We start from the raw sequence: 23,502 nt of genomic DNA, 5'->3' as shown, positions 1-23,502 counted from the left end.
TATCAAATTAATATATTTTTTAGGATAATTGGTTAGCTCTTCCAATTAGGTTTGATAACCTCTCTTGTTAATGGAAATTTTGGTTCGTTCTCAAGCAAATGTGGCAGTTTGTAACTCTGTGATTGCAATATAATTTTTCATCGTTTCTTGGTAAAAAAAAAAGAAGAAGTTTGATAGTATTACCTATGGTGCTAATTCCTTAGTCTTGTAAGTGTCAAAGTGTTTCTTGATTTCAAAGTAGTGAACTAAGAAATTTTTGCAAAATATATTTGGCTAAACTTACCTGCATCATAGTGAAACGTGTTAAGGACATCCCAATTAATGCAGTAGATTTTGCAGTTTGGACTAGATTTCAGCAATTTAGTTGACACAAAAATTATCTCTAGGTTTGTTTCTTGGGCATTGTAAAACTTGTTTGGAGATATTTGATATATATTAAATTGTTTTATTCTTTTTTTATTTCTCGTGTATACAGAGAAGAAAATAAGTTTGTTGATTGGTTAGCCAATCATGTTAGGATAATCAAGATTTTATCTTTTTGGAGACGGGAGTTGATAATTTTTTTATGCTTTGACCTATAGAGTTTTTTTTATACTCGGCATGTTTATTTAATATATTTTATTTTTAAAAAAGAAAGGGTAAAAGCAGAAAAAAGTCATTTTTAAAAGAAAGGACAAAAGCAAGAAAGCCACCGGTGTTGGAGGATAGTTCCAATTTACTGTAAATTCTGGAAGATATTTGTCAACCTATTTCTTCAAGTTTGTTTCCTATACCCCAATGTCAAAGTCCATTGTTTTTTCAATGTCCAATCCACTTTTGTTCCCTATACCTCAAGATGTTCAGTTAATATATTTTATTTTTAAAAAATTGGCAAAAGCAAGAAAGCCACCGGTGTTGGAGGATAGTTCCAATTTACTACAAATTCTGAAAGATATTTGTCAGCCTGTTTCTTCATGTTTGTTCCTTATACCTCAATGTCAAATCCATGTTTGTTTTCTCCCCTTTCTCTCCCGCTTGTGTAATCAGTGTCAAACGGCTGTGACACTGATTAATTTGATGAGTTCGATGTAAGAAGAGATGTAGTTAACTTATTTGTTCTTAACAATAATAATACCATATTCTTTCTGATAAAGTAAATCTGTGTCTCTTTCACATATGTATATTTGAACCCATTGCGAGAGTTGCATATACATCATTTATGACAGATGTTAGATGTAGGTCCGATTTACCTATGGATGATGGTGCCAAGAACCATACAACTTGGTAGACTGATATGATGCTGAAGAATCTCACATCTGCACCATCAATATACCCACCCACTCATCCTCTCCTGTCTACCCAATCTAGCATCGCTCCTCCTCTTTACATCATAGATAAATCACTTAGTCTCCTTGGGATGAAATATCCAAATCCAATCATCATCCAATCACATATGCCATCTCCATCATTTCAATAGCCAACAGCAGTCCTCCTAAATCATATCACTCATTCGTGATCTAACAATTTGATTGAGTGTGTTATATGAAATATTTGTTCACCACTAGTTAGCACCAGAGTCCCTCACCTCAACTCCTAATCACTAATAAACTATTTATTATAAATAAAAATTCATAATTTTCGTATATAAAAGTGAAAATCTAAACCTTTCATTTTCCTCCACAAATATCTCGTATTTCTTAAGGGAAAATAAAGCAGGTAACAGAAAGCCGTGGTTATCAACGAAAAGCACCGACAAGGACATCCACTAAATATCAACAACGCGAGGAGAGAAGAAATATATATGTGCATTAAGATAAGGGGTAGGAAACGTGATTACGTTGATGAAGCGGGGTTACGGGAGATAGAAGGTGGGATCCGCGCCCCCCCAGTGGCTCTGATTCCAGTACGCTGCAGGATCGACGGCGCTGACGAGATCGAGAAGCGTCGGGTCCACCGAGCCGGACCAGTTCAGCGCGGCGAGACCTCCACCGGTCCCGCCCGGCATCGGATCCACGCGGACCGTCTGATCTTCGAACCCCGGCCTGATCCCCTCCGAGGGCTTCTCTTGGGTCGGCGACGGATCCGAGAAGCAAAACACTTGCATCGACCCCGGCACCGCCATGAGGGTCTCGGCCACCGGATCCAGATAGATATCCGGTGCCGGGCGCAGAGGAGGATCGACTGGTAGCGGCGTTTCGAACGGAGGGTTGGGATTGGAGATGGAGATCTGGGAGTTGAGGAGGGTCGGATCGGGGTATGGGGCGGAGGAGCTGGCGGTGCCGTTGAGGCTGGAGCTGTCACTACTGCATCGGGATGTGGAGGAGCGGAGGCTGCGGCTTTGGTGGTCCTTATCGGCCGTGGCGGGGGATGGCTTAAAGTAGGGTTTGGAGGAGGAGGAAGAGGAAGGGCGCTTGGACTTGCGGCAGCCACCACCGACGGGAACGTTTCGGAGGATGCCGCCCTTGGTCCAGTAGCGGCGGCAGGACTTGCAGAAGTGGCGGGGCTGGGAGAGATTGTAGTTGTTGTAGTAGCAGAACTTAGTGTTGGTGGAGTCGCAGCGGGGGCACTTCACCGGCTGCTGCTTCTGCACTGATGCCACCGCCGCCGTGTAGCCGACGAGGCGGCTGAACTCGGCCCGCGCCCCTCCGCCACCACCAAAGACGCGGCCGTGTAAAGGCGGGAAATCCTGCATCTCGCCAGAGGGCGGCCCCGTCTTCTAGAAGAATCTCGAAGCTTCTGTTGTGGTTCGAGGGGCAGGCGGAGGTGTTCCACGACGTTAATCGCCGCCGAAGATACGAGAGAGAGAGTGTGTTTCTGCTAAGGTTCTCATGGCTCAAAAATATTATATGAGCATGAGGAGGGGGAGGTATACTTATTGCGTGGCCAACATCAGCCAATGGGCAAATATCTTATGCTTTTACATTATTTAAATTTACTATTCTATCCCCCGAAGAACTCGTTATTACTGCCACTCAATGCGGCCTTCCAGCCACAATAAACGAACTTTTTTAGTGTAAACAAGTCTTTTCCGTTTTTGGCAAATTACCTTCAACTTTGAGTAAATTATAATTGGGTTCATACCCTTAATTTACTAAAGTTTATGTCATTTATTGAGATTCGTGCTCTGGCGCTTGATCACCCGTGAGGAGCTCCCCGTAGAAAAGGAAGCGTAGCACAGTGAATAAGTGCTAGTAAGTCCGTCACATCGCAATGTCTGCTAATTATTCTTCGTTCTGTTCACGGGTACGACTTCTGCTGCTACAAGACGACGTCGGTAAGAAGCGCCGTGCAGGGTGGTGTCGTCGTCGTCCCCACGGGCAGCTCACGGTCTCCTCGGTCATGTCTGCTCTTCCCCTCCGTTTCCCCTCTCTCCCACCTAGTCCTTCTCTTGTCGTCGCCCTCTTCGAACCCACGCGGCGCGCTCTCTCTAGTATGCGCATCCTCTCCCGCGCGGAGGGCGGGCCCGCAAAGCCTGCTGGCATTGGTCTTAGTACAACACCAACAAAAGGCCCACTTGGTGGCGGAAGACATCGCCTGGTACAGAACTACTTTTTGGTGCCCCATGTAATTCTTTTGTACTTGCCACACCCAAGTAAACGTAGTGGTAGATAGATGATTATAGGGTTCTGCAGAACAAGCGGTGTCTGTTCATGTCATGTACACTTGCAGACCGACTAGAATAACTCTTTATTTTTCCGCAGGTTTGTATACAGTTAAGATCTACGACAGAAGCTGAAAAGTGTGCCACCGTGAAGAGTTGAGATCTGCCCCAGTGGATGACTGCCCTCTTCCCCGGGCGAAGGTTGATACACAGATCCTTCAGAAAGGCGTTTCCCATGTGCTTAAACCTCATTAATGTCATTAGTTGGATAGCATCCCTGCATCTCAAGTGCTTCAGAATAGTTTATCATGGCTCCTAGTTCTCGGGATAAAGTATTCTGTAAGGCACCTTTGCGGTTTTCAGAAGCAAGCTATCATCTATCATCGAGAGTGATAGCTAGCCGTGCGAGAATCCCATGAGCTACTAAATTATTGGATGCAGAAACCCTAAGTTTGAAGGCAGGTTTTGCGACCTCGAGTTCAATGGGCATCAACACTTGGATGCGAGATAGGTAGTTGTGTATTCCTTTTTTCCATGAAGGAGATCAGCTGGTTTCAATATCTTGCACTTATATCAGTTGCACTGCTTCCAATATATACGAGTTATTAGAATCTTCAGTAACTTGTGTAAATATAGGTTAAAGTTACTGAGTTTTTGTTGTGAAATCCAATAGTCTCACGATGGAACTGTGCCATTGTCGATCGCGGTATCAGATCAAGTACATATCAGGACAAATGCTTGCACTGTTCGAAAGGAATGGGGAGTTGTCTTGCCGCATGGAGCAGCACATGGGACGGTGAAGAGGTTGGTGGGGTAGAGATGTAAGGCTGTGAAGAGATCCTTAAAAAGGGCAGTGGTGAAGTGTGCATCGGCAATGTGTGGTGGGAGTTGGAATCTGATGTCATCCAAATCCTGTCTCTCATCCTTGTTCCTTCTGCATGTCCATTTCATAGAGGCCCTCCATTCACAGCAGTCCCTGTCATGGAGATCACAGAAAAGATCATGCCATTACGCCTCCCCACGAAAGCGTCCTCTCCTCTGTCCTGCCTCCACTTCTAGCTGAGCTGCAACTGTTGGTGGACGTCCATTTCGTCCTTCCCCGTCACCATGCATTCACCTTTCCCACTCAGTGTTTCTTGCATTATAGGAAGGAATAAATGCACGGAACCAACACACCTAAGTGTTGTTCTCGAGTCTGAGAACTCACAAGAAACCATCAAGGGAAACTTAGCTTCTCAAGCATGTGTTCAAACACCATATTTGCTCATATAAATGTCAATAAGGATCATGTGGTGTTCACTCTTTAAGGGAATGATGTGGAACACTTAACAGGTCATGATTCTACAGCAAGAGTGAGAGCTAAAATCTACGAAAGTTGGAAGTAGCTCTTGTGAAACACATTAAATGCAAGAAACTTGGATGATCCCACCGACAGAATTACAATAAATGCCTGATGCATGAGCCATCTACTTAGGTTTAGTAACAGTGATGCCAAAGAAACTTAGAATCATATGTTTACAATGCAAGAAAATTCATTGCTTAGTAGGAAAACAGGTCTCAGAAAAATAAAATAAGGACGCTTTAAAGGATTGATAAAATAGAATGGGTATGATGGTATCCTATATCTACAGCAATTTGGACTGCTGAAGTAGGATCTCCAGTTGACCACAAGGACCAGTTCAGCTTATGACTGAACAAACAAGATAAAGATTTTTAGGATTTCATTAGTTCAAGCTCTTTGTCTAAATGGCTAAGATTCTGATCTAGTAAGGGAATATAGTAGACCAACTTCCTTGAGATAAATGGACATATCCCTAATTGGATCAAGCAAATCTATACTTGTAATATTCCTACAGCCATAGAGGAGGAAGCTGTGGATACACATCGATTTACCATATGGCTAGCATCTAGAAATCCATAGGGCGCTCATTCCTAGGTCTCCTTGCATGATGCCAAAGGCCTCCACCCTTTCGAAGTTCTACGCTCTCATAGATACCCTTCATTTTGTGGCTCTCCCATGTCATTATGCAAACCATTGCACTTCAAATTTTGTGTGCAGCGGCACTCGAGTTATTTCCTCCATTGTAACTTCTCCACAGTTCATAGCAAGCAAGGCTTGTGAATCATATACTACCAAGCCAGTTAATTCTCATGAAAGCGACAAAGAAAGTGACAACAATCAAATTGTCTTCTACAGACGGGACACATGTACAGATACTGCCCACTGCATCTACATATCACACCCAATGCGTTCATTCCAGGTACACTGTGAGATTGCACGAACCATTAGAATGGCAGACAAAGTACCAGGCATAATCCAAAACAACGTTGGCACACGATTACTACTTACATAAATTAACCTGCTACGTACCATGGGGTTACCGACTTTGTGTGTTTTCCTGACAGTCCGTAGATCATGACAACAGTGAGTTATCCCTTTCACCTTGTAGGTGGGAGCCAACCTACCTACGATCAAAGTGTTTGTTGTGGGACCATCGAAGACAAATCCATCATAAACTAAACTAGGCTTTGGCTGTTTAGCATAAGTTATGTTGAATGCTTGGCTGTGGTAGAGGAAATTATGGATCGTGGTTATCTTGTTCATCACATCAGCTGGAAGAGCATAACATGAACATGATCAATGATCTTGCACTTTGTACATTACGCGTCGCCGTCATGATCTTGCACTTTGTACATTACGCACATGAACATGATCAATGATCTTGAACTCATTGCCTGTGTCATCAATGCATCGAGTAAACATCACAGATCATGATTTCAACACTGATGGGGACAGACGCCGTCCTACCTTGGGCACAACGTTTGGCTGTTGTAGCAGTACCTTCTTTACTAAAAGTAATGGACATCAAGATGGAAATAAATAGTTCTTCCTTTAAGGTTTAAAAATCATGTTATCACTAAAAAATGGATCGTTGTATCTGAATCTTTTAAAGGATTATACCAAAAATAATGGAATGAAGGCCAGATGGTTTTCGTAAGAACATAAAGCCGTAATCTCCCATCTTTCATAAGAACATAAAGCAGTAATCTCCCAACAATAATGCAAGATACTTGGACAGTGCCAACGACAGCCTTTGGAAAGATCCAACAGAGGTTACATCACACTTGGAATAATATATAAGGCTTATTTTAAATGGCTTCATCTTTTCTTCCTTTAACCTTATCAACCTTTATCAGCGCTAAAAAATATTTATATATGAGAACAGATTAAAACAGATAATTAAAAAATAATTTTATATTAATAAATATAAAAAAAAATCGGATGATATATATTTATGCATAATCATAATTTAATAGTTTAAGTTTTTAGATTAAATTGGTATCCTGGCCACCTACTTTTACATAAAGGAAGACAATTGAGTCACGCAAAGAAAAATGTTAAAACATTAGAAAACATTTAGAGGTTAAAAAAAATAAAAAAATAATCAAAGATTAACATATATTATATAATTAAAATATTATAAAATATTCATATATGAGAAAATATTAAAAAAATTAATCATAAAACCAACTATGAATCATAAATTCACATCAATATAAAACTTTATATTTAATATTTTAAAGTTTTAAATTATGAGAGATATTTTAAATTTTAATTTTGGAGAACAATACAAATGTTCTTTATAATAATATCATATTTGATGGGGTTATAAAGCGGAATAACATTTGTATATGAACAAATACTAGTAGGTCATGATATGCAGCGAAATTAAATGAAATCACAATAAAATATAATACCAAGATATACGTGGAAAACCCCTCCAATGTGAAGGGTAAAAACCACGGGGCAAACTAGAGATAATCCACTATGAGAATAATGAATATATAAATCTCAATCTCTTGCTCTAAACCCTAGCAACAATCATAAGAGAATAACTGGGATACAAAGATCACGTCACTGTCCACGATATCTAAAACCTCCCCAAGTAATCACAACAAAAGTCTACTGTAGATTTGATCTAACCTGAGATGAGAATACTGCTAGATGATTGAAAACAGTTTCTCTACATTGTCCTTGTTTTCTTCCCTTTATTTCTCTTGTTTTTTTGCATTTTTCTTCTCCTCTTTGCTGCTGCGAAGATCACCACGTTGCTGCCCTTTTCTACTCAAAAAATGCAACCACCTTTTTTTAAAAAATGCAGCCACCACACCTCCCTTATATTGATCTAGGGTTACGTTAAGAGGGGGTGTGAGCTATAGGCTGATAAAGCCCACAATGGGTTGAATACGAACTGTCAGCCCAACAACCTCCCCCTTCAGCCCATAAGGTGCTAGTCATAGGTGCCCAACAAGCCAATCACGTGAGTGATGACATGTGTGACTTAATATAGAATCTTTTTGCTTATTATATTTTGATATATATTACTTTATAATTATTACATAAATGCATACATATATTGTGATGTCCTTGGATTTGTGTAATGGGAATCGAATCGTGATGAGATCACGATAGTGAGATCGATTCACCTTTAAACACATATCCTAAATAATCCCGGTCATAGGTTACTCGAGAGGGATATCGTGATAACCGGACAGACTGGTGTGCTATATACATGTCCATATGATGGATGCAGTTGGTCTCATAGCTGCTTGTGTAGGGACACTAGTGATACAGTACAAGTGCTAATTGGAGAATGAGTTCACTGATTGATCCACTTACGGAATGTTGGATGGTTGATGATGCCTTATTGTCGGACAGCGATTCCGTAGTCCTAGTGGTGTATTTGGTCCTTAGACTTGAGACACCAAGGATGTCCTGTATGAGTGCTCCACTCTTTGATACCAGACTTATAGGTTTGGTTGTCCCAGATCTAGTACAACTGATCATTGGGAGTGGTAGTCGACCTTACGAGGGCTATTGAGTGTCGATAGAGGATCATCCACTCTCGGCGTCATGAGAGGAATATCCCATGTGTTCTTGCTCAGACAAATCCCTGGCCAGGGTCATTCGGGTTGAGAGAGAAAGAGTTCTCCGGGAGAATCCGATTAGAGCGAGACTCGAGAAGAAACCGTATGGGTCTGACAACACCATGCTCGATATACGGTCTCTGGTATATTAGATGGATGAGGGACTATAGGTACACGGTAACTGAGGACAGACAGGTCCAATGGATTGGATTCCCCTATATCGTCTGGGGACTACGGCGTAGTGGCCTAGTACATCCGTAGTCGACGAGTCGAGTGAATTATTACAGAGATAATAATTCACTGAGTTAGAAGGAGTTCTGACAGGTATGACTCACGGCCAGCTTGATATTGGGCCTAGAGGGTCACACACATATGGTAGGCATTGCAATGAATAGAGGTTCGGATATGAGATATCCGACGGAGCCCTTGTCTTATTGAATGCAGATCCAATACTCACTAGGGGAGGACCCATTAGGGTTTGATAGGGGACCTCTATAAATAGGAGGGATTCAGAGCCCCATGGGCTAGAGAGCTTTGGTTTGCCTTTTCCTATTCTCCTCTCCATCTCCACCCCAGAGTAGATCTGGAGTTTTGAGGAGCGTTGTCGCAACCCTGCTGTGTGGATCACCGCTAGAGAGGAGGACGCTTGACCTCCTTCGCCCTCTCCTAAGGATCTATAAGGAAACAGGGATATACGATCTCCCTAGGTAACACAATCTACTCTATACGTAGTTTCATGTTTCGCGGATTTTTGCGTACCAATCTTCGCACGACGACGAACATCTCTTTGGGAATTGGGGATTTTGTTTTTCTTGTTCTTCCGCTACGCATATGATGTCACCCCCTAGGATTTCTTAACAGTGGTATCAGAGCTAGGTTGTTCGTGCAAATGATTAGTTTTGAACTGCGTGTGTTGTGTTTAGGAAGAATTTTGACGTCAAAATTGTTGACGCAAAAAAAGGGAAGGGCAGCAACTGTTGCTGCCCTCGATCTGCGTGCGTGCAGCGCAGTCGTAGGCAGGCAGCCCACGGGCAGAGGCGCAGCAGGGCAGCGGCGCCCGCCGCCGCTTCTCCCGCTGGCGAAACCCCCTATAGGGGCGGTCGCCCGATGGGACAACACCGCCTGTGGAGGCAGCGGCGCTCGAAGGGGGCGCCCACCCACAGCGACAGCGCCGGCAGCGGGCGTGCCACCTGCAAGCGAGGGCAATGCCCTCGCCCCGCCGCACAAGCCGCCGTCGGTGTTCCCGCGGGCGAAACCCCCCAGAGGGGCGGTCGCCCAATGGGACAGCACCGGCTGCGGAGGCGGCGGCGCCCGAAGGGGGCGCCCACCCGCAGCGGCAACGGGCGTGCCGCCTGCAGGCGAGGGCAGTGCCCTCGCCCCGCCGCACAGGCCGCCGCCGACTGGGTGGCGGCAGCGGCAGTAGCGAAAAGGGGAAAGGGTATTAGGGTTTCTGATCAAAAGACAGTTTTGCCCCTCGGAATTTGAGAAATTTCAGTTTCTATCTTTTGTCCAAATTATGAAAATACCCCTATGAATTTAGAAATTCCCTATAATGTCCCTGATTTCATAAAATATTAATTAATTAAAAGGTTTAGTTTATTATTATTTTTTATCACTATTATCTAGTAGTCCTACATGATGATGATTATTTATACATGTGATGTATGATGTGTGGACGGATGATCATGGACCGTGTGATGTGTGTACCTGTGATTATTATTATTAAGGTCTGCGAACCTCCATTATATTTCTCGTTTATTGTCGGGCATGCATGCCTATAATTAAGTTGTAATCACATGAGGAGGCACAGCAGGAGCGTGGATGCGATAGCGAGACCCACGGACGGACGATCGTGATGCATGAAGATGCATCAAGATGTCGACGGAACCGACAAGGACGAAATGGACGATCACAGGGTATGGAGTTGCACCGTTGCACACATAGATCTGATGTGAATGATTAGGCCTACTGGCTCGGGCCTAATCATATTAGGTTGTGGTCCATGATCATCTGGTGTAATTGCTTATACACATACTAGATGTGTATATATATTTGCATGCAATGTAGATATATATTAAATATGTATATGTGTGACATGTCATATTAGGAGATCAAATCATAGAAACATCTCTCGATAATATTAAGTCGGTAAACGTGAGGCAATTAGATTGACCCACGTGGCCTTCTATCGTTATAAGTAGGAACCGATTCCCGGTGTAGGTTGAGTTGGTCGAGTCCCTCGAGACTTACCTATATCGCGATTCGCTATCTTGCTTACGACATAGAGATGTCACCAGTGACCTGAGGGTATGGTATACTTGGTCGAGTCCCTTGAGGGTATATCATCAAATCAGACTCATCTTGTAACGAAGGTGTTGACTTAACCGAGCATCATGGTTGGTCGAGTCCCTCGAGGCCATGGTGATTCGGAGGCCGAACAGGACGGGAATCATAAGGAGTTGTGATCGACAAGAGTTGCCTACCTTTTAGGCTTAGTGTGATTGGTCGAGTCCCTCGAGGTTACACTAAGACGCCGATTGGATCCTGATCCCCACTAGAAGTCTACCGGAGACTTCCGTTTCACGTGCTGAGGGTGTCGCATAACTCGTTAGTAAAATAGTTGGAGCATATTAAAATAGAAGTCCATATCTTGATAGTTTATTTCTTGCAAAATCTACATGTTATTCATTTTTGCTGCATCTTTATTTTCAGAAAATGTCGCTTTCAAATCCCTTACGTGGCATACTTGATGTCAACCGCCTCACTGGTCCAAATTATACGAATTGGCTCAGTAACTTGAGAATTATTCTCACAGCGGAGAAAATCGTGTACGTCCTTGATACAGTGATGCCTGCGCCCGAAGAAGGGGCAAACGAGGATGAGATCGCTCGCTACGTGAAGTATATTGATGACTCCACTCTTGCTCAGTGCTATATGTTAGGCTCTATGACTCCTGAATTACAAAGACAACATGAAAAGATGGATGTCAGATCCATTCTCCTACATGTCCGTAAATTGTTTGAGGAACATGGAAGGACTCAGCGATATGAGATATCTAAGAGCCTCTTCCGCGCTAGGATGATTGAGGGGACACCGATTCAGAACCATGTCCTAAAGATGATTGAGTGGATAGAGAAACTCACAAGTCTAGGAATGGTCCTAGAGGATAACTTGTGTGTGGACATTGTGCTTCAGTCCCTACCAGATTCCTTTTCACAATTCATAATGAATTTTAATATGAACAAGCTTGAAGTGACTCTCCCAAAGCTTCTCAATATGTTGAGAGAGGCAGAGAGTACTATCAATAAAGAGAAGCCAGTTCTCTATACTGGTGAGACCAAAAGGAAAAGGAAAGCAGAAAGGTCTCTTAAGAAGGGAAAGGGCAAGGTCAAACCAGGTAAAGCAAAAGTTGCTAAGAAAGACCCAGCAAAGGACAAAGGCCAGTGCTTCCACTGTGGTAAAGATGGGCACTGGAAGAGAAACTGCAAAGAGTACCTTGCAGAAAGGGCGAAACAAAAGCTTGATGAAGCTTCAGGTACATTCATGATCAGTCTTCATTTGTCAGACTCTTATGATAACATATGGGTATTGGATACTGATAGTGCTTATCATATATGCAATTCGTTTTAGGTTCTGACAAGGCCTAGGAGACTAGAGAGAGGCGAGATCGACCTCAAGATGGGTAATGGAGCAAAAGTTGCTATAGTAGCCGTTGGCGAGGTCGCCCTACATCTGCCTAGTGGAGCTTTTATTGCATAAGATGAATGTTATTTTATTCCTTCTATTATCAAAAACATTATCTCCATTTCATGTTTAACAGTTAATGGATATAAATTTATTTTTGAGAACAATGGTTGTTCGATATTATTTGATGATAAGATCATCATGAAAGTAACATTGCATAATGGTTTATTTATATTAGACACCACTCCATATATCATGAATGTAAATGTGTCCAAAAGGAAACGAGATGAGTTGAACAGTGCATACCTGTGGCATTATAGGCTAGGTCACATCTATGAAAGAAGGATTCAAAAGTTGCTAAATGATGGATATCTAGATCCATTCGACTATGTGTCATATACAACTTGTGAGCCTTTCATTCGTGGAAAACTGACCAACTCTCCATTTAGTGGAACTGGAGAGAGAGCCACTTAGTTGTTGGAACTCATACATAGTGATGTATGTGGACCCATGTCAACTCATGCCATTGGAGGTTACTCCTACTTCATTATATTTACTAATGATTTCTTAAGATATTGATATGTGTACTTAATGAAGTGCAAGTCCAAGGCTTTTAAGAAATTCAGAGAGTATAAGAATGAGGTGGAGAACCAGATTGGAAAGAGTATCAAAACTCTTCGATCAGATCGAGGAGGTGAGTACTTAAGTACAGAGTTCACTCAGTTCCTCAAGGACCATGGGATATTATCCCAATGGACACCTCCTTATACACCTCAGCTCAATTGTGTCTTTGAAAGGAGAAATCGTACATTATTTGATATGGTACGGTCCATGATGAGTTTCGCTGACCTACCCATTTCATTCTAGGGATATGTCCTAGAAACCGCAGCTTACCTTCTGAACAGAGTTCCAACTAAGTCGGTAGTGTCTACACCATATGAGATATGGAAAGAGAAGAAGCCTGATCTTAAGGTTGTTAAGATTTGGGGCTGCCCTACACATGTTAAAAGACACAACCCCGATAAGTTAGAATCAAGGACAGAGTGATGCAAATTTGTGGGATACCCCAAGGAAACTTGTGGGTATTATTTCTATCATATCGAGGATCAAAAGGTCTTTGTAGCTAAGAGAGCAATGTTCCTTGAGAATGAACACATTCTTGGCGGAAATAGTGGGAGAATGATAGAATTGAGCGAGGTTGGAGAACCAAGCTCAAGCACCCCTCTACAGCCCAAGTCTGTTCAGGTACCTAATACACAAGTTTTAACTTTACGCAGATCTGATAGAGTATCCCATCCTCCTGAGAGATATGTGGGACATATTAGAGGAGAGGATGCAGAGGATATTGATCCTCAGACCTACGAGGAGGCTATTATGAGTATAGACTCTGGGAAGTGGCAAGAAGCCATGAATTTTGAGATGGATTCTATGTACTCCAATAAGGTTTGGAACCTAGTTGATGCGCCCGAAGGTATTGTACCCATCGGTTGTAAGTGGATCTTTAAAAAAAAGATCGGAGTAGATGGAAAGGTAGAGACCTATAAAGCAAGGCTAGTGGCTAAGGGGTATCGTCAAAGGCAAGGTGTTGACTATGACGAAACCTTCTCACCCGTAGCAATGCTAAAATCCATCATAATTCTATTGGCTATTGCAGCATACTATGATTATGAGATCTAGCAGATGGATGTGAAAATTGCATTCCTCAATGGGAACCTTGAGGAGGAGGTGTATATGATGCAACCTGAGGGATACGTGTCTAAGAACTGTCCAGATAAGGTGTGTAGGTTGCTTAGATCCATTTATGGATTAAAGCAAGCTTCCCGAAGTTGGAACATAAGATTTGATGAGGCAATCAGATCTTATGACTTCGTTAAGAACGAAGATGAGCCTTGTGTATACAGAAAGGTAAGTGGGAGCGCTATCACCTTTTTGGTGTTATATGTGGATGACATCCTGATCATTGGGAATGACGTAGGAATGCTATCCACAGTAAAGGCTTGGTTATCTAGACACTTCTCCATGAAGGACTTAGGGGAAGCATCCTATATTTTGGGGATTAGAATCTATAGAGATAGATCCAAGAGGATGCTTGGCTTGTCCCAGTCCAGGTACATAGAAACCATTGTCAAAAGGTTTGGCATGAAAAATTCCAAGAGAAGTCTCATACCGATGAGACATAGGATATCGCTTTCTACGAGTATGTCCCCAAAGACTCCAGAAGAAATGGCGAACATGGATATGATACCTTATGCCTCAGCAATAGGGTTTATCATATATGCCATGCTATGTACTAGGCCTGATATAGCGCATGCTCTAAGTGTCACGAGCAGGTATCAGGTGGATCCAAGCTTGGAGCACTGGAAAGCAGTAAAGTGTATCCTTAAGTACTTGAGAAGGACTAAGGATCTTTTACTAGTATATGGAGGTAATAGACTTAAAGTTGAAGGCTACACTGACTCAAGTTTTCAGTCTGATGTCGATGATAGCAAGTCGAATTCAGGGTATGTGTACACCTTGAATGGAGGAGCAGTGTGTTGGAAGAGTTCCAAATAAGATACCACTGCTGACTCGACCACAGAGGTGGAGTACATTGCTGCATCAGATGTAGCAAAGGAGGGAGTTTGGGTGAAGAAGTTCATCACAGATTTGGGAATCGTGCCGGGTAGCGAAGAGCCGATCTCCCTATATTGTGACAACAACGGGGCGATTGCTTAAGCAAAGGAACTTATGTCTTATCAGAAATCTAAGCATGTTCTGAGGAGGTTCCACCTTATGAGAAAGATCGTGACCCGAGGAGATGTAGTAGTGGAAAGAGTTCCATCCGAAGATAAGATTGCAGATCCACTAACAAAGCCATTGTCTCAGATTTATTTTGAGCGTCATAGGGGTCTGATGAGGATCAGACACATAGGTGATTGGCTTTAGGTCAAGTGGGAGATTGCTAGTCATAGGTGCCCAGCAAGCCAATCACGTGAGTAATGACACGTGTGACTTAATATAGAATCTTTTTGCTTATTATATTTTGGCATATATTACTTTATAATTATTGCATAAATACATACATATATTGTGATGTCCTTAGATTTGTGCAATGGGAATCGGATCGTGATGAGATCACGATAGTGAGATCGATTCACCTTTAAACATATATCATAAATAATCCCGGTCATAGGTTACTCGAGAGGGATATCGTGATAACCGGACAGACTGGTGTGCTATATACCCGTCCATATGATGGATGCAGCTGGTCTCATAGCTTCTTGTGCAGGGACACTAGGGATACAGTACAGGTGCTCATTGGAGAATGAGTTCACTGATTGATCCGCTTACGGAATGCTGGATGGTTGATGATGTCTTATTGTCGAACAGCGATTCCGTAGTCCTAGTGGTGTATTTGGTCCTTAGACTTGAGACACCAAGGATGTCCTGTATGAGTGCTCCACTCTTTGATACCAGACTTATAGGTTTGGTTGTCCCAGATCTAGTACAGCTGATCATTGGGAGTGGTAGTCGACCTTACGAGGGCTATTGAGTGTCGATAGAGGATCATCCACTCTCGGCGTCATGAGAGGAATATCCCATGTGTTCTTGCTCAGACAAATCCCTGGCCAGGGTCATTCGGGTTGAGAGAGAAAGAGTTCTCCGGGAGAATCCGATTAGAGCGAGACTCGAGAAGAAACCGTATGGGTCTGACAACACCATGCTCGATATACGGTCTCTGGTATATTAGATGGATGAGAGACTATAGGTACACGGTAACTGAGGACAAACAGGTCCAATGGATTGGATTCCCCTATATCGTCTAGGGACTACGGCGTAGTGGCCTAATACGTCAGTAGTCGATGAGTCGAGTGAATTATTATAGATATAATAATTCACTGAGTTAGAAGTAGTTCTGACAGGTATGACTCATGACCAACTCGATATTGGGCCTAGAGGGTCACACACATATGGTAGGCATTGCGATGAATAGAGGTTCGGATATGAGATATCCGACGAAGCCCTTGTCTTAATGGATGCAGATCCAATACCCACTAGGGGAGGACCCATTAGGGTTTGACAGGAGACCTCTATAAATAGGAGGGATTCGAAGCCCCATGGGCTAGAGAGCTTTGGTTTGCCTTTTCCTTTTCTCCTCTCCATCTCCACCCAGGGTAGATCTGGAGTTTTAAGGAGCGTCGTCGCAACCCTACTGTGTGGATCACTGCTAAAGAAGAGGACGCTTGACCTCCTTCACCCTCTCCTAAGGATCTGTAATGAAACAGGGATATACGATCTCCCTAGGTAACACAATCTACTCTATACGCAGTTTCATGTTTCGCGGATTTTTGCGTACCAATCTTCGCACGACGACGAACATCTTTTTGGGAATCGGGGATTTTGTTTTTCTTGTTCTTTCGCTGCGCATATGATGTCGCCCCCTAGGATTTCCCAACATAAGGGAGGCTGTTCCATGACTCTTTAATGTAAAGCCATGCTGACCATCTATCGGCATATCTCCTGTCTTTTTTTTGTAAAGTCTTTGTCAACATGTCTGCTCCGTTATCATCTGTATGAATTTTCTGAAGTTGCAACTACTTCTCTTCAAATACATTTCGAATCCAATAGTATCTGACATCTATATGCTTTGACTTGGAATGAAACATTGGGTTTTTACACAAATGGATGATACTCTGGCTGTCACAATGCACCACATATAATTTTCCTATTTCAACCCCAATTATTGTAAGAATTCTTTCATCCATAATATTTCTTTGCATACCTCTGTAGCAGTAATATATTCTGCTTCTGTGGTGGAGAGAGCAATACACATTTACAACCTGGATTGCCATGACATAGCTCCCCTTGCAAAAGTAAGTACATAACCTGAAGTAAACTTCCTTATATCTATATCTCTTTCCATATCTGTATCTGTGTAATCTGTCAACACATGTGGTCCACCTCTAAAGCTTAAATAAACCTTAGAGCTCCCTCTGAGATATATAAAAATCCACTTCACTACTGCCCAATGCTCTTTGCCTGGATTTGCAAGAAATCTACTAGTAACACCAACTACATATACGATGTCTAGCCTCGTACATACCATTGTATACATTAAACTTCCAACTGCTGAAGCATAAGAAACCTTTTGCATTTCTCCTTCTCCTCATCACTTGATGGACTCTGTTTTGAGCACAACTTGAAGTGACCTGTAAGAGGAGAACCAACTAGTTTTGCATTGCTCATATTAAATCTTTCCAATACCTTCTCGATGTATTTCTCTCGTGACAACCAAATCTTCTAATTTTTTCTGTCACGGAAAATCTGCATACCTAGTATTTGCTTTGCTGGCCCCATGTCCTTCATTGCAAAAGACTTAGCTCCTTCTTCAATCTGTCAATTTTAGACATATCTTTCCCAAGAATAAGTATGTCATCAACATAAAGTAAGAAAATAATAAAATCCTCACCAAACCATTTGATGTACACATAATGATCTAAAGCCATTCTTTTGTATCCATTTTCTGTCATAAATGAATCAAACTTTCTATACCACTGTTTTGGAGCTTGCTTTAGCCCATACAAGCTCTTCTTCAATTTGTAGACAAAGTTCTCTTTACCTTTGACTTTGAAGCCTTCTGGTTGCTCCATATAAATTTCCTCCTCCAAATCCCTATGAAGGAAAGCTATCTTCACATCTAACTACTCAACCTCCAAGTCTTGGCTAGCAACAATACCAAGAGCAACATGAACAGAAAACATTTTAACAACAGAAGAAAAAATCTCTTCAAAGTCAATACCTTTCTTTTGACCAAAGCCTTTCACAACCAATCTAGCTTTGTACTTTGGTTGAGAACAATATTCTTGAGTCTTCAACTTGAAAACCCACTTGTTCTTTAAGGCCTTCATTCCATTTGGTAGTAGTACCAAATCATAAGTGTGGTTCTTCTGAAGAGCATTCATCTCTTCCTGCATAGCAACTAACCACTTCTCTTTCTGTTCACTTTTAACTACTTCTTGATAATTCTCTGGTTCACCTGCATCAGAAAGCATCACATACTTATTTGTAGAGTACCTTTTGGAAGGTTGACGTTATCTAGAAGATCTTCTCAACTGAGGTTCTGCAGGAAGTTGCTCTCCAACTTCTTCTTGCTTAATATGTTCTACAAGTATATCAACATCAGGCTCTACACTATCTTCCTGCATATCTCCCCCATCACCCTGATATACTGGAGGAGTAATTGGGTCATAATCTGCTAATCCTTCTACTTTTCTGGATCCTAAAGCCTGTAACCAAAATAATCATATGAGTAGCCAAGAAAAATACATTCTTTAGACTTACCATCCAGCTTGGACCTCTCATTGTCTAGAATATATACAAATACACGACAACCAAACACTCTCAAAATGCCTATAGGAAACATCTTTCCCTAACCATACATGCTCTGCAACATTATCATCTAGGGCTGTACATGGTGATAAGTTGATCACATCAACTGCACTCCTCAAAGCCTCATCCCAAAACCTTTTGGGTAGCTTGGCTTGTGAAAGCATACATTTGATCTTTTCCATGATGGTGTGGTTCGTCCTCTCTACAATAGCATTATGCTGAGGTGTACTAGGAACTGTCATCTCATGTTGGATCCCATGTGACCTGTAATAATCATTAAATAATCTTGTATACTCACCACCATTATCGGATCTTATGTATTTCAATTGTCTTTCTATCTCTCTTTCAACCCTGGCATGAAACTCTTTGAAGACATTAATAACCTGATCTTTGGTCTTCAAAGCATAGGCCCAAACTTTCCTCGAAAAATCATCTATAAAAGTGACAAAATAAAGTGCACCATTTATACCAAGAACATCAATAGATCCACCAGGAGTTTTTGTCCTCAAAGGACCACATACATCTTTATAAACACGATCTAAGACATGCATTTTTCTAGATAAAGCAGGACTAGCAAATGAAACTCTATGTTGTTTACCTGCTAAACAATCAATATAAGAGTTCAGATGTATACCTTTGAGGTCTGGTAATACCTCTCTATTGGAAAGAGCTTGCAGACCCTTCTTGCTCATGTGTCCCAGTTGCCTATGCCACAACTCCATGCTGAAGTCTTTTTCTGTAGCATTTAACTGCTCACCATAAGCTTTAGCCTGTAACCTGTATAAAGTATGACATTTCTTTCCATTCGCTATAACAAGAGAACCCTTACTGAGTTTCCATTGTCCTCTGTAAAATCTGCTATCATAGTCTTCATCATCTAGCCTTCCAATTGAAATTAAATTCAGTCTCAAGTCAACCACTTGTCTCATATCCTTAAGTACCCAACTTATAGCCAAGGTTGGTCTTTAAATGGATATCACCCATGCCTATGATGTCTGCTGTGCCATAGTTGCCCATCTTGACAATACGAAAATTTCCAGACCTGTATATAGCAAAAAACTTCCTCCGTGGTGTAGCATGATAAGAAGCACCTGTGTCAATCACCCACTCAAGATCTTGACACACACAAGAAAAAATATCATCAAAAGAAGACAAAATCAAATAATCAACACCCTGCACTATAGTTGTGATATTATCTTTTAACACTATAGACTCCACTTCTTTTCCCTTCTTCTTGTTCTTCTTAGGTTGCTTATATTGGTTCTTGTAATGTCCTTTCTCACTACAGTTATAGCAAATAATATATTTTCTTGATCTTGACTTGCTTCTACTCATGCGTGAACTGCTTCTAGACTTTGACCTTCCTCTGTTCTCTGAGATAAGTGCTTGTGAATCATTCTGAGATATTGCTAAACTTTTTTTTTCTCAACTCCTCATTCAACAAACTACTTGTTACTTGACTCATGGTGATAATACCATCTGGCGCAGAATTACTAAGGGAAACCACAAGTGTCTCCCAACTTTCTAGTAATTAATTGAGAAGTAACAATGCCTACAACTCATCATTAAGAGACATTTTCATAGAGGATAACTGGTTAGTAATACTTTGTATTTTATTCAAGTGCTCAGCAATAGAATCACCCTCTCTATATTTTAGATTCACAAGTTTTCTGATCAAAAAGGCTTGATTGTCAACTGTTTTTCTTTCGTAGAGACTTTCCAACTTTTTCCAAAGAGAATATGTAGAAATTTCAGTAGAAACATGGTGAAAATACTATCATCAAGCCACTGTCGAATAAACCCAATTATTTTTCGATCTAACCTGTTCCACTTATCATATGTCATAGTTGTGGGTTTTGCACTATCCCCCTGCAAAGGTCCATACAAATCTTTGCAATACAAGAGATCTTCCATTCTTGGTTTCTATATAATCCAATTGTTTCCATTTAAACTAATCATGTGAGAAACATTGGCCTCCATGTTCAAATACAAAAATTAAATCACCAAAACCCTTGCTTTGATACAAATTGATAGGGATATAAAGCGGAATAACATTTGTATATGAACAAATACTAGCAGGCCATGATATACAGCGGAATTAAATGAAATCACAATCAAATAGAATACTAAGTTATACGTGAAAAACCTCTCCAATGTGAAAGGTAAAAACTACGAGGCAAACTAGAGATAATCCACTATGAGAATAATGAATATACAAATCTCAATCTCTTGCCCTAAACCCTAGCAACAATCACAAAAGAATAACTGAGATATAAGGATCACGTCACTGTCCACGATATCTAAAACCTCCCCAAGTAATCACAGCAAGAGTCTACTGTAGATTTGATCAAACTTGAGATAAGAATACTACTAGATGATTGAGAACGGTCTCTCTGCGTTATCCTTATTTTCTTCCCTTTCTTTCTCTTGTTTTTCTGCCTTTTTCTTCTCCTCTTTGCTACTATGAAGATCACCACGTTGCTGTCCTTTTCTGCCCAAAAAACGCAACCACTTTTTTTCTAAAAACGTAGCCACCACACCCCCCTTATATTAATCTAGGGTTATGTTAAGAGGGGGTGTAGGCTATAGACTGATAAAGCCCACATTGGGCTGAATATGGGCTGTCAGCCCAACAATATTAAGTCTCTAGAAACTTGTCAAAATCTCTATCATTCTACTCATTCTAACTCTCTTAATGATCTCAAATGGTTTAATAAATATGAGACTTCACTATTCTTTCTTTCTTTTAGCAATATAATTGTTTCAGTAACTTTAAGCAATCATTAGTTTCTTTGTTATAACTTAAATTTTCTCGATTATCCTCTTTACCTTATTTGATACTAATAACTTTTTGTCGTCTATCTCTTCCCAACAAATAGTTGTTTTATATTTTTTCCCATATAAAACTTCATAAAGAGCTATATGAATATTTAAATAATAATAAGTGAATTCAATAAGAGAGATATTTATCTCAATCACCTTATCAATCCATGACATAAGTTATAAGCAAATATTTAAGTCATGCTTTGATGCTACCTCTACCACACTTCCAAAATAACATCGTAGAGGTATTAACCTATTATAAGATAAAATAATTTTTAACTATCCAAATTCTAAATTAAGGATTTGCTAGTCAAACGTGCCTTACAAGCCAATTGTGTGAATGATGACATGTGTGATATGATATGCATTCCTTTTACTCGTTATATTATTTGATATTTTATCACTTTATATTGCTTATTACATATATATATATATATATATATATATAGTGTGATGTCGATGGATATGTGTAATGAGAATCAGATCGTGATGATATTATGATAATGAGACCGATTCGTCTTTAAACACATATCCTAAATAATTTCGGTCATAGTTTACTCAAGAGAGACATCAAGATAACCGGACAAACTTATGTACTTTATACCCGTACATATGATAGAGGCGACTGGTCTCATAGCTACTCATGTGGGGACACTAGGACTATAGTGCATGTGCTCATTGGAGAATGAGTTCACTGATTGATCCACTCACAGAATATTGGATAGTTGATGATACCCTATTGTCAAACAATGATTTCATTGTCCTAGTGGTGTATCATATACCTAGACTTGAGATACTAAAGATATCCTATATGAGTACTTCATCCACTCTGATACTAGACTTATTAGTTTGGAAGTTCCAAATCTAGCACAGCGAGTCATCGGGAGTGGTAGCCAACCTTACAAGGGCTATTGAGTGTCAATAGAGGATCATCCGCTCTCGGTGTCATAAGAAGTATATCTCATGTGTTCTTGCTTAAAAAAATCCCTAGCTAAGGTTGTTCTGATTGAGAGAGAAAGAGTTCTTTAGGAGAATCCGATTAGAACGAGACTCGAGGAGAAACCATATAGGCCTAACAGTATCATACCTAGTATACGGTCTCTAGGGTACTAGATAGATGAGGGACTATAGATACATAATAACTGAGGATAAACATATCCAAATGGATTGAATTCCCTTGTATCATCTAGGGACTACGACGTAGTAGCCTAGTACGTCCATAGTCGATGAGTCGCGTGAATTATTATATAGATAATAATTCACTAAGCCAAAAAGAGTTCTGATAGGTATGACTCATGACCAGCTCGATATTGGGCTTAGAGGGTCACACACATATGGTAAGAGTTGCGATGAATAGAGGTTCAGATATGAGATATCCGTCAGAGCCCCTATCTTATTGGATATCCAATAAGCCCCTGAATTATTAGATCCTATGAATGAGATCCAATAAGAGTCAATGAGAGATTATTGGATAGAGATCTACTAATCTAAGAGGCTTGGGTAGTTAGATGGAGATCCAATACCCAATAAGGTAGGATCTATTAGAGTTAAGTTGACAAAGGACCTCTATAAATATAAATATGAGGGAACCAAAGGTTCATAGGCTAGAGCTTCTCTTGGTTGCTATATCCTATTCCTCTCTCCCCTTCTCCTCTTCAGATAGCAGGTCTAGAGATTTGAGGAGCATCGTCGCAGCCCTATTGTGTGGATAATCGCTAGAGAGGAGGGCGCTTGACTTCCTTCATCGTCTCCTACAGATCTATAGGGATATTCATGGATATACGATCTCCCTAAGTAAAATAGAATCTTTCATATACGAAGTTTTTAGTTTTATGGATTTTGCACACCAATCTACGTATGACGATGAACATAATTTATGAGAAATTTGGGGTTTTTTGTTTTTTATTTTTTATTCTTCCGCTGCGCATGTGATGACGCCCCTAGAATTTCCTACAGGATCCAAAATATAAAACTTGATGATGTCCAAAACATTCAATTCTCATTCATATAAAACATAAAATATATGTAATTTATAATCGTTCAATACATCACTTGATAATTCTATAAAACCTGGCTCAAAAATCATTAACAACCACTTATAAACTAGCAAAATCAAT

General features: G+C 40.8%; 1 protein-coding gene across 1 annotated transcript; it reads right to left on the bottom strand.

Moving 5' to 3' along the window:
• Positions 1-1,768: 1,768 nt before the first annotated feature.
• LOC135623247 (dof zinc finger protein 4-like) lies at positions 1,769-2,834 on the bottom strand. Its single transcript, XM_065125997.1, has one exon. It carries the CDS (start codon positions 2,669-2,671, stop codon positions 1,832-1,834), a length of 840 nt encoding a protein of 279 aa, XP_064982069.1. The 5' UTR covers positions 2,672-2,834; the 3' UTR covers positions 1,769-1,831.
• Positions 2,835-23,502: the final 20,668 nt, after the last annotated feature.

The sequence above is a fragment of the Musa acuminata genome, chromosome BXJ2-9 (assembly GCF_036884655.1).
Source record: "Musa acuminata AAA Group cultivar baxijiao chromosome BXJ2-9, Cavendish_Baxijiao_AAA, whole genome shotgun sequence".
NCBI classification, from domain to species: Eukaryota; Viridiplantae; Streptophyta; class Magnoliopsida; order Zingiberales; family Musaceae; genus Musa; species Musa acuminata.
This window is presented reverse-complemented; position numbering and strand designations above follow the sequence as displayed.